At 41.1% G+C, this 12,765-nt stretch overlaps 2 protein-coding genes across 2 annotated transcripts in view; one reads left to right on the top strand and one right to left on the bottom strand.

Moving 5' to 3' along the window:
• The window catches only part of LOC109417806 (dnaJ homolog subfamily C member 22), a 263,856-nt gene that overhangs the window by 102,696 nt on the left and 148,395 nt on the right, over nt 1-12,765 (bottom strand). The gene's annotated exons all lie outside the window — the stretch shown is intronic.
• Nucleotides 1-12,765, top strand: part of LOC109426759 (uncharacterized) — a 202,979-nt gene that overhangs the window by 152,300 nt on the left and 37,914 nt on the right. The window contains exon 4 of the mRNA XM_062853543.1: nt 866-1,046. Within this exon, the coding sequence (XP_062709527.1) occupies nt 866-1,046 (181 nt within the window). The remainder of the gene's footprint in view (nt 1-865; nt 1,047-12,765) is intronic.

Genomic DNA, 12,765 nt, shown 5'->3' with positions numbered 1-12,765 from the left:
CAAGAATATTTAATTAGAGCTGTTGTGTGTTTACCTTAAAAGATGTATCCGAAATAATGCACGTTTCTCGTCTGAGTACATAGGCACAGATCTCGGCAAATTTTCGAAGAACTTACATAGGCTCTGCTCTTCAACGGTGTTATGTTCAGTTCTATGCGTAAGGACTGTTCATTAAAGAAAGTGGACATCTGTTTACCAATAGTTTAGAGTTAAAACTATACAAAAATTGTGAATTTTCGCTCAGTGTGTAAAAACATTGTTCACTTCGGCAATACACTCAAAGAAAACGGAAAAAGCAACATGATTGGTTTTAAATCAATTTCATTGCATATAAAAGTATAACCTCAACGATTGAATGGAATTGAAAACCGCTTAAGGCGAAACTGGAAGCATTTTCTCATTTTTTTGGTTTTTGATTTTTTATTAAATAACGAAGCAATATTTTCAAAATCGGTTTTCGTGCACATGTAGAGCATGGATCAAGATATCTTCTGAATTTTTTTGTGGTGGAAAAAGTTTTCTATTTTTGCAGAAACCATTTTTTTGTGAAATTTTGTTCAAAAATGGTTTTTGCAAAAACGAAAAACATTTTCCACCACGAAAAAAAAAATCTACTCTACATGTGCACGAAAACCGATTTTGAAAATATTGCTTCGTTATTTGATAAAACATCAAAAACCAAAAAGAGAGGAAATGGATCCAGTTTCGCCTTAAGCGATTTCCTTCACTAAACCCCCCACGGTAAAAAAAAATCCAACATCTGTTCTGTAATAAAAGTTACCGCATTCTATTTCATGGGCCTTTATGCTTTCAAATTATATTGGTGTATTTAATCCTTCCTCTCCGCCATTAACTCTACTTCCAGCCCAACGCTCAGTTCCCGGATCCGAGCGCTCAGGATGAGCATGGAGCAGGTCCCTACGGTGACAACACTGCTGCGGGCGTCTCGCGACGCCAACGAGTACCTCCTCAAAGAGGTCTTCCGGGACATTCTGGAGAATGGCATCTCGTGGGAAAACCTCAACTCAACAGATCGAAGCGGAAGGGTAAGTTGATGAAATTGGGCCACATACATGCTATGCTGCATGCATGACAAAGTGCACGTAGTCCATCATTTGCGTTAGGTGACGACGACAACGGCGGCGACGGTTTCTCATTTACTGGGAATGAGATGCTGTTGTGTGTTGAGGGTAGGAGTGAAGGAACTACCGCCGTGACGATGACATACTAACTGTTATTGGGGCTAATAAATATATGGCACCTCAGCTAGTTGCATTACGATAGCAGCACATTGGAGCGGTAAAGCTCTCATCGGAAGCACACAATTTCGCAGTCAAGGGTGAAGGTGGGCGATGGCCCCGATATGTACGAGGCCGACATATGGCAGGATAAGGGTGTCCTTTGCCATTAATGGAAGAAGTTTGTCATTTGCGTTGACACGCCAGTTGGCAGGCGAGGACAGATGGCTTGTATGTTGCATCCTTGTTGGTGTGTTACTCGTGAGGGGTGAGTTGAAGGGAGTGATGAACATCACGTGATGGTGTCTACGACTGCAAAGTATTTATTGTTGAATCATAAATATGGTTCTAGCCATTTACCGGCATTCATTACTAATTTTGAAACAACACCAATAAACCCCAGCGTGCATTTATCGTTTGTAAGCCGCAGGATTCTCCAGAGACACTCTTGAGAAGTCTCTCTTCCGAGAGGATTCTCTCGAGAATTCTCCTGAGAATCCCGTAAGGATTCTTCTGAGAATCCCGTGAGGATTCTCCTGAGACTCGTAAGGATTCTCCTGCGAATCTCGTGAGGATTCTCCTGAGAATCTCGTGAGGATTCTCCTGAGAATCTCGTGAGGATTCTCCTGAGAATCTCGTGAGGATTCTCCTGAGAATCTCGTGAGGATTCTCCTGAGAATCTCGTGAGGATTCTCTCGAGAATCTCGTGAGGATTCTCCTGAGAATCTCGTGAGGGTTCTCCTGAGAATCTCGTGAGGATTCTCCTGAGAATCTCGTGAGGATTCTCTCGAGAATCTCGTGAGGATTCTCCTGAGAATCTCGTGAGGATTCTCCTGAGAATCTCGTGAGGATTCTCCTGAGAATCTCGTGAGGATTCTCCTGAGAATCTCGTGAGGATTCTCCTGAGAATCTCGTGAGGATTCTCCTGAGAATCTCGTGAGGATTCTCCTGAGAATCTCGTGAGGATTCTCCTGAGAATCTCGTGAGGATTCTCCTGAGAATCTCGTGAGGATTCTCCTGAGAATCCCGTCAGGATTCTCCTGAGAATCTCGTGAGGATTCTCCTGAGAATCTCGTGAGGATTCTCCTGAGAATCTCGTGAGGATTCTCCTGAGAATCTCGTGAGGATTCTCCTGAGAATCTCGTGAGGATTCTCCTGAGAATCTCGTGAGGATTCTCCTGAGAATCTCGTGAGGATTCTCCTGAGAATCTCGTGAGGATTCTCCTGAGAATCTCGTGAGGATTCTCCTGAGAATCTCGTGAGGATTCTCCTGAGAATCTCGTGAGGATTCTCCTGAGAATCTCGTCAGGATTCTCCTGAGAATCCCGTCAGGATTCTCCTGAGAATCCCGTCAGGATTCTCCTGAGAATCCCGTCAGGATTCTCCTGAGAATCCCGTCAGGATTCTCCTGAGAATCCCATCAGGATTCTCCTGAGAATCCCGTCAGGATTCTCCTGAGAATCCCGTCAGGATTCTCCTGAGAATCCCGTCAGGATTCTCCTGAGAATCCCGTCAGGATTCTCCTGAGAATCCCGTCAGGATTCTCCTGAGAATCCCGTCAGGATTCTCCTGAGAATCCCGTCAGGATTCTCCTGAGAATCCCGTCAGGATTCTCCTGAGAATCCCGTCAGGATTCTCCTGAGAATCCCGTCAGGATTCTCCTGAGAATCCCGTCAGGATTCTCCTGAGAATCCCGACAGGATTCTCCTGAGAATCCCGACAGGATTCTCCTGAGAATCCCGACAGGATTCTCCTGAGAATCCCGACAGGATTCTCCTGAGAATCCCGACAGGATTCTCCTGAGAATCCCGACAGGATTCTCCTGAGAATCCCGACAGGATTCTCCTGAGAATCCCGTCAGGATTCTCCTGAGAATCCCGTCAGGATTCTCCTGAGAATCCCGTCAGGATTCTCCTGAGAATCCCGTCAGGATTCTCCTGAGAATCCCGTCAGGATTCTCCTGAGAATCCCGTCAGGATTCTCCTGAGAATCCCGTCAGGATTCTCCTGAGAATCCCGTCAGGATTCTCCTGAGAATCCCGTCAGGATTCTCCTGAGAATCCCGTCAGGATTCTCCTGAGAATCCCGTCAGGATTCTCCTGAGAATCCCGTCAGGATTCTCCTGAGAATCCCGTCAGGATTCTCCTGAGAATCCCGTCAGGATTCTCCTGAGAATCCCGTCAGGATTCTCCTGAGAATCCCGACAGGATTCTCCTGAGAATCCCGACAGGATTCTCCTGAGAATCCCGACAGGATTCTCCTGAGAATCCCGACAGGATTCTCCTGAGAATCCCGACAGGATTCTCCTGAGAATCCCGACAGGATTCTCCTGAGAATCCCGACAGGATTCTCCTGAGAATCCCGACAGGATTCTCCTGAGAATCCCGACAGGATTCTCCTGAGAATCCCGACAGGATTCTCCTGAGAATCCCGACAGGATTCTCCTGAGAATCCCGTAAGGATTCTCCTGAGAATCCCGTAAGGATTCTCCTGAGAATCCCGTAAGGATTCTCCTGAGAATCCCGTAAGGATTCTCCTGAGAATCCCGTAAGGATTCTCCTGAGAATCCCGTAAGGATTCTCCTGAGAATCCCGACAGGATTCTCCTGAGAATCCCGACAGGATTCTCCTGAGAATCCCGACAGGATTCTCCTGAGAATCCCGACAGGATTCTCCTGAGAATCCCGACAGGATTCTCCTGAGAATCCCGACAGGATTCTCCTGAGAATCCCGACAGGATTCTCCTAGAATCCCGACAGGATTCTCCTGAGAATCCCGTCAGGATTCTCCTGAGAATCCCGTCAGGATTTTCCTGAGAATCCCGTCAGGATTCTCCTGAGAATCCCGTCAGGATTCTCCTGAGAATCCCGACAGGATTCTCCTGAGAATCCCGACAGGATTCTCCTGAGAATCCCGTCAGGATTCTCCTGAGAATCCCGTCAGGATTCTCCTGAGAATCCCGACAGGATTCTCCTGAGAATCCCGACAGGATTCTCCTGAGAATCCCATCAGGATTCTCCTGAGAATCCCGTCAGGATTCTCCTGAGAATCCCGTCAGGATTCTCCTGAGAATCCCGTCAGGATTCTCCTGAGAATCCCGTCAGGATTCTCCTGAGAATCCCGTCAGGATTCTCCTGAGAATCCCGTCAGGATTCTCCTGAGAATCCCGTAAGGATTCTCCTGAGAATCCCGTAAGGATTCTCCTGAGAATCCCGTAAGGATTCTCCTGAGAATCCCGTAAGGATTCTCCTGAGAATACCGTCAGGATTCTCCTGAGAATCCCGTAAGGATTCTCTTGAGAATCCCGACAGGATTCTCCTGAGAATCCCGTAAGGATTCTCCTGAGAATCCCGTAAGGATTCTCCTGAGAATCCCGTAAGGATTCTCCTGAGAATCCCGTAAGGATTCTCCTGAGAATCCCGTAAGGATTCTCCTGAGAATCCCGTAAGGATTCTCCTGAGAATCCCGTAAGGATTCTCCTGAGAATCCCGTAAGGATTCTCTTGAGAATCCCGACAGGATTCTCCTGAGAATCCCGTAAGGATTCTCCTGAGAATCCCGTAAGGATTCTCCTGAGAATCCCGTAAGGATTCTCCTGAGAATCCCGTAAGGATTCTCCTGAGAATCCCGTAAGGATTCTCCTGAGAATCCCGTAAGGATTCTCCTGAGAATCCCGTGAGGATTCTCCTGAGAATCCCGTGAGGATTCTCCTGAGAATCCCGTAAGGATTCTCCTGAGAATCCCGTAAGGATTCTCCTGAGAATCCCGTAATCCTGTATGGATTCTCCGGAGTATCTTTGTCACTCCAGAACGACATGCAAATGCAAAAAATAGTGAATTTTCATGCTTGAAGCAGTTTTTTTTTTGTTTCTACGTTTGGTCAAGAGGAAGAAAAATCAGAATAATACAATAATACATGCTCCCCAAAACCGAACGTATCTGATCGGTATCTCTCAACCTCATCAATTATGGTCGTACAATACTCACCACAACTGACCAGTTTTGTCCAGTTTTATACCGGCTACGAAGCGTAAGGCTCCGCTTTGCCAAACGCAGGGACGACAATTATCCCTGGACATCTGGAGCACAATGGAACAAATGAGCTGTGTGCCCTCGAAATGATGGACAAATTACCACCATGGCAAATGCTTCCATTTGCATTTCTCTTTTCACCGGTATACGATAGCCAGGATACACCTGTGTACGTCCGGCCAGTTTGTAGGTAGGTCTTTAGTACATAACTCTGATATGGTGTTGCCAGGTCAACTATAATGTAACCGAAGCGGAACGACATTGCTGACATTGATTGGAAATGTCAACAGCTATTGTCACTTTGTGCAATGTGAAGTCAATCTTACTGACAGGTATCCACCGACTGACTCACCTTCTGTTATTGACCTTGCGTCTCCATCGCAAACTGATTTATGTAGATGTTTTTTTTTTGTGTTTCAGCAGATTTTTACAATATCCTCGTAAGGAGTGATTTACAGCTTCTAGCACTTTGACTGCAACTTAAGATTATGTATGGACAGATTCTAAGGATAAATTCTCGCTTCATTATGTTCGTAATAATGACATGAGTCACTTGACCTTAATGACTTATTTTCTATCTTCCATTCATCACCGTTAAAAAACTGCGCTCATTTAGAATATTTCCTGCCTGCAAACCAAATGTCTTGATGGAAACATGGAGAGTATTAATTTCCCTTAGCTTTTCCGTCTTTCTTTGCCGTGTAAGTAAGTCACAGAAAAACAGACGTAACACGTTCCACATTCCCCACCATCTACCACTTCAACCATTAACCAAGGACGTGCTTTACTCTAACGCCTCCTATTGGCCTTCGATTGATAATGTGGCACAGCACTTCTACCTGATAAAATGGGCGAAGGCTATCAAAGCCTAAATATTGTTCTCGGTATATTACGTCTGTGAATCTGTGTGACAAAAACACACGCTGTAATGCGATATTCGGAAGGAAGATTGTTTGTCGGCTTATGTGCGTAAGACAATGGAAAATCTTCCGAATAATTTTCCAGCAAAAATGAGTTTCGACTCGCTTGTCTACACAAGGCATTCCAAGAACGACGTACGCTGCCATCATGCAGAATATTACTTTGCGAGAAAATTGATTTATTTACTTTCCCAGTCTCAACCTCGCCGTCGGCCGGTTTGCTTGGTGGCTGGTAGTTGCAAGCCATACCTACTTGTCAGCACATCTGCAGCTAGGTGTTTATAAACCTAGGGCATTTGTATTTATCGACTGCTGACTGGCAGGCAGCTGGTCGAAGCTTGAATCAGCTCGTTGTTGTTTTGACTGTTAATGCGATAACAATACAAAAATTTTGCCATAAAATATGGGATCGATTTGAAATTCCGCATACTGGATTCACGCCCGCCGGTATGCCAAACGGTTGGGATATGAATGGTGGCAAAATCCAAATGTTCATTCCTATTGTTTGTGCTCGAGCAAAATGCTTCCATTAGGTGGAATGCGTTTGAAACAGTAAAATTTACGATTTATTATTGTTGGATCAGTCGTTGCTTTTTTTTTGCGATACACAACACGTGCAGCACAGTATGATTCTAAGAATTGTGAACGGGTATTTTTTATGTAAAGCTCTCTTGGGAGATACAGGAGGTGAGAAATTTAAGGAAATCCTTGAAACTTCGAATGGTCTTTTGAAATCATTGATTATTTTTAGATGCTTGATTATGAAGTCCCAAGTAGCAATCGTGATTCTATTTGGTTTTATTTATTTTTATGATAGTTTTATCAAAGCATCGGATAATCAAATTGATTTTATAATGGTTTCTGCTGAGTACAACTATACTTCATAAATCTGTGGTTTTAAGAACATCTCCAAGAATACTTGAGATTCAGTGCATAAAACCACAAACACAACAAGATCTACTGAACTTTAAGTCAGTTTTAAGAGGCTCTCGTAGTTATCTTTCATATAAATCATTCTTCAGCAAGAGTAACTGTTCTCGAGTAAGAACAGTTTGATAAATGAAAAAAATAGTTATTTATGAAACGAGGTGCAAAAAGTTGATTTTTTCAGCACGAGTCGTACATTTATCCAACGAGGCTTGCCGAGTTGGATAAATACGTAGAGTGCTGAAAAAATCGAGTTTTGCAACGAGTTCCATACAAAATTTTATGCATTGATTTTTTCATTATACAACTCATTTGAGTTGCATAATATTCATAATGCAACCCAAATGAGTTGCATTATGAACATTATGCAACTATTTTTCATTATGCAACTCATTTCAGTTGCATAATGAAACAGTTCGGAAAAATTGGCCATTATGATACCAAAATGAGTTATGTAAAATAGAAATTATGATACTGAATTGCATAAAAACCTTAAGCATCTGATTTTCAGAACACCCGTCTCGAAAACCGATTTTGACGCGGTGCAATGCCAAACTCCTACGGTTTCGGCATCCGAAAAGAGGTTGGTTTGATCATATAGGATGTCAATTCTCGTGCAATCGACGATCAATTCATCGGACTGCCGACAATGAGAAACATTGTGGAAACCAACAACAAAACTTACCTGTTGGCAACGCTGACCGGAGTAAATAGCTTTGCACCCCACCAAGGATGACTCCTGGGACAGATGCTCCTGGTTGGCAGCGGTACCGGGCTACTGATGTAATTTGCCGGACGAGGAAATTCAGTTCAAATTGCAGGCTCACCACCGCGGTGCGATAAATGTGTTGGTTTATTTACAATTTGGTACCTAAGATTTATGACATTCTCGGTGGAGTTTGCATAAATCCACATTAAGAACGTCATAAATCGAAGTACTCTTGAGTAACACTTCTTACCCTAGCTTAAGTTGAAATAAATTTAAGATGGTTTTTTGGCGTTTTCGGTGGAAAACGGTATAAAACTGAGTACTCTTGAGTTACACTTTTAACTCTTACATGAGTTGAAAATAATTTAAGACTATGTTATGGTGGTGTTGATTAAAACCACCGAAAATTAATGACACCTTCGTGAACTTCATCGGAAGCCATGTTCAGAAAACTAATGGATAATGCTCTCGTGGCCTGAAATAATTATTTGTCATATTCCATTATTGCTTTGTTTTCGAAGCGCGTTGCAATTTTTGGAAGTATCTTGCAGCACATATACGATGAATCTTTCTTGGCAGATGACAACCTTCTATAGTGTAACAGAAATATCCCCAATTTGTGTTAGGAATTAATCCCGATTACAATATTATATGATTTACATCGTGATTTTTTCCCGATTCAAATATCCAACACAAAAGCAGCAGTAGTAGCAGAAGCAGCAGCAACAGAAACTGACAATTTTATTATCGTTTTATCGTAAACTTGAAAAGCTTTACAAGGAGAGATCAATTCGCCTATAGGACATCTTGTGAAGTACAATAAGCTTTAAGAGAATCTTAAAATTCGCTCTAAAAGATCGTCTTAGGACGGGCCTCTTTAGTCTTATGGCGGGTTTATGGTTGGTTTGACGCTGTTATACAGAGCAAGTTTATTTATACTTGGTTTTAAAGAACAGGTGTTGAAGAATTCTTCAAAAGCATCATAAAATTAATTTTGTTACTTGGGGTGTGTATGTTCAGCCATTCCATAGAAAACGAATTTTACACAAAGTCGAAGCATTTTTTTTTTCATTTAAATTGCATACTAAAATGTATCAAAACATATAAAAACTGCATGAAAACTGAGTTTACGATAAAAGGCTTAGAGTTTTTTATATTAGTAATTTTCGCTAGATCCCAGGTAACAATTTCATGTTGATTAAGCGCTTCTCTAGCTTGTGTAAATCAGCCTTCATTTGAACAAAAGCTGTGAAAAAGAGCTGTAATCGTTTCCTCAGCTCTTAAATACCAATTTTGGTGATTTTATTCAGCCATTAGTTGATTTAAGCTCTCCGGGTGGTTGAATTAAAGTTGTAGAAGCGCTTATATCCTACCTGAAAATAATATATGGTTCTATCTATAGAACAGCTAAGGATCAGATGAAGCTTTGGAGTAGCTTAATCATCTTTAATACGGCAAATTTTCATCACTTATACTGGACTAACAAAAATAAATAAATTTGTCCCACAAAGTTCTAGCTAGTTCTAGCCAGATTTATCATTAAGCTCTTGTTGGCGTAGATGTAGGATAAAGTTAATATTGGCTTCGGAAATTCCAATACGTATTCTCTCCAACGATCCTGGGATTTATTCCAAAACTATCTCTAGGGTTTGCTTTGAAAATTGTTCCGGAAATTTTTTTAAATCTGATTTTCTATCAGAAAGTTTTGCACGGATAGCTTCCAAAAATGTTACATGGATTCCTTTAAAAAAATACTTCAAGAATTCCTTTTAAAAAATATTTAAGACACGGACACGTTTAATGCTTCCAGTGAGCTATTGGCTCTTTGAAGGAAGCACGTCACTAGATAACGGACTAGCATGCAACGCCCAGTGGCACAGCCGAAAACTTTTCCTGGCAGCTGCGGCGGTAAATGAACCTATGCTCCTCAGCACTAAATGCTTGGTGACACTAGCCTCACGACCACGGAGCCACATATTGCATAAATTGTTCCATAAATTTATCTACGAATTTCTTCAGATTTTTTTTTTTCAAAGCATACTTTTAAAAACCTTTGAAGATTCTCAATAATACTCCATGGATTTTTTAAGAAAATGATTTACAAATACATTAAGAATCAGAAATTCAGAACTCCTTCAAAATTTTCTTAGAAGCTTTCTAAAAAAATTTCACTAGAGATTATAAAAAAAAACCAAAGATTTCTTCACATTTCTTTAGATTTTACTTCATGGCATTTTTCTTCCACAATTAGTAAATCCTCCAAGGATTCCTTCAGACATTTTTCCACATTTTTTTCAGAGATTCTATTAGGGATTCTTATAGAAAGGCTGGAATTCACTAGGTATCTCTAGGAATTTCTGCATGATCATTTAAAAAAATGTTTAGAATTGTTATTGAAGGATTAATCCAGCGTTTTTTTTTTCAAAAATATCTCAAGAGGTTTTATTAGGTGGTCCACCAGGTGTTTCTTCGTGTGTTCCTCCTAGAGTTTTTTTTTTCAGAAAATCCATCTTTAGATTCTTTCAATAATCTTCTTTTTTCAGATTTTTTACTCAGAAATTCATTTAAAATTTTCTTCAGATTTTTTTTAATTCCTTCTGAGTTTTCTTCAGTGATAATTTCGGAAATATCTTTAGAGCTTCTTCAATATTCCTGGAATTACTTCAGAAATTTCAGCAGGGATTTCTTCAAAAGTTGTTCCATGGATTCTTTCAGAATGCTCCAGTTCCAGTTCCTTCAAGGATGGCTCGGAGCGGACCTAGTGTGATGGTTAGAACACTTGACCATCACGCCGAGGACCTGGGATCGAATCCCACTCCCGACAAACTCACAAAATGTGGGTTCTTCCTTCGGAAGGGAAGTAAAGCGTGGGTCCCGAGATGAACTAGCCTAGGGCTAAAAATCTCGTTAATACAGACAAAAAAAAAAAGAAGAATTGCTCAAGCGGTTCCTTCAGAGATTCCTCCAGGAACTCGTAAATATATTTCTCCAATGATTTTATTTCCATAAGGATGTACCAGTAAAAGAGCGTTGAAATCGGGGAGCTTTGATTAACTAGCTCTGATTTTACCATGACGGCACTGGACATAATCAGTGATCTGGCGAAGCATTACAGTTACTTTTTTATGGAATTTGCTACAAATTTTGAAGTAAACCCTAGAGAAAGGCCTGACATTACAGAGGAAACCCTTGAGGAGACCATGTAGAAAGTCCTGATTCTTCAGAGGAAACCCTGAAAACCCGTAGGGAAAGTCATGCAGGAATTTCCGGAGGAATTCCTGAAGAAATCTCTAGATGAATTCCCGAAGATTCTCTGAAAAAAATGTCCTGGAGGAACTCCTGAGGGAACTTCTGGAGTAATCCTTGGATGATTGAAGATAATTTGAAGAAGGAATTCCTGGATCTATTTCTCTCTGTAGAAATCTCTAGAAGAATACCTGAGGTAATATCTGAAGGAATTTTTGGGGGAATCTCTGGAGGAAATCGTAGAGAAATACCTGCAAAAGTTTTTTTGAGAAATCCCTGGTAAAATCCTCTGAAAAATACTCACGTAGTCTTTCTTTTAGCATCTAGATAAATTTTCGGAAAACCCCTAGAGAAATCTCTGGACAGCTTCTGGAGAAATCCTTGGATTTTTTCTCTTTTTTTATTCAGGGATTTTCTGCCATATGCAGGTTCATCCCAAGTCGAGAATCCTTGGAGAGGAATCCTTGGAAAAAAATCCTGGAGGCATCTGGAGAAAAACCTGAAGGAATCGCTGAAGGAATTCCTGTAGGAACCGCTGGTAGATTTGCTGAAGGAATCCCTGGGGGAGTCCCTGGAGGAATTTCCGGAAAATTCCCGGAGGAATCACTGCAAGAATTTCAGGAGGAATCTCTGGCGAAATTTCCAGAGGAATTTCTGAAAAAATCTCTGCTCAGAGGAAGCACTCAGTGGTTTTCAACCTTTTCCAGTCCGCGCACCCCTTTTGGATTTCCCTAGATCTCATTCCCCCCCTGCATCGAACAGTATCGAATCAATCAAGTATGGGGCAAAATCATACAACTTTGTTGATAAATGATCTCATTTTTAGTCATCGACAAGCAGAAAAAATAGTTTTTTTTTAATTTGAAAATCAATGCGAAACTTGAACCAGCATAATCTCAGTTAGTAATTTGATCCTTGGAGCACACTTCATTTTATCTTCGATGTCCAGTATATTCCGATTATTTGTTTTCATCTGCAACACATATGACAATATGTATGACAATAAAATTCACAACACCATTCGCCAAATGTTGTGATGTGTGTCGCTTATTGGAACCCAGAACTCACATTGGCACTTTTCTTCGAACAAATACTTTTGCAAATACGTTCTTCAATCGTGTGAAAACAGAATTGAGTGTGCTACGCGGTAAGAGTTGCTAACCAAGTCTAGATCTATTTCCTTGACGCCAGGAAAATACCGTTCGAATTCACTTTTAAGCGCTGATACGTGTTGAAGGATTGCATCCACAACGTTTCTTGGGGATGTTTCTTTGTATTTTTTTTTTGTCAATGGATGATAACACCCTTTCAAGCATTGTAAAATTTAAAGATTGAAATTTTCGTGTGCAGTTTACTTGAAAACGCGTTGAGAGAGTCCACAAATGATGTCAATTGTTCAAAAATGTCAGCAAAATAGGCTAACTGTTGGTTCCAATGAAGATTATTCTTCATGTCCAAAAGTTCATGTTTTCTTTGGAATTCAAGAAAAACATTGACTTCATATTTGAGTTCAAAGAACATTCCGTCACATTTCTTTTTGACAAGCAACGAACATTGGTGAGATACAAAAGCTTTTGATGATTGGAATCAATATTGGCACAAAGTTTTGAATTCTTTATCCAAATTAACAATTTTAATCGTTTGATCTAAAGCTCAAATTTCAGTGGATGCTCGAAGATGTCTGTTACGCCTTGGG

This window comes from Aedes albopictus, chromosome 2 (assembly GCF_035046485.1).
Source record: "Aedes albopictus strain Foshan chromosome 2, AalbF5, whole genome shotgun sequence".
NCBI lineage: Eukaryota > Metazoa > Arthropoda > Insecta > Diptera > Culicidae > Aedes > Aedes albopictus.
The sequence above is the reverse complement of the archived record's forward strand: the minus strand, read 5'-3'. Positions and strand labels throughout refer to the sequence as shown.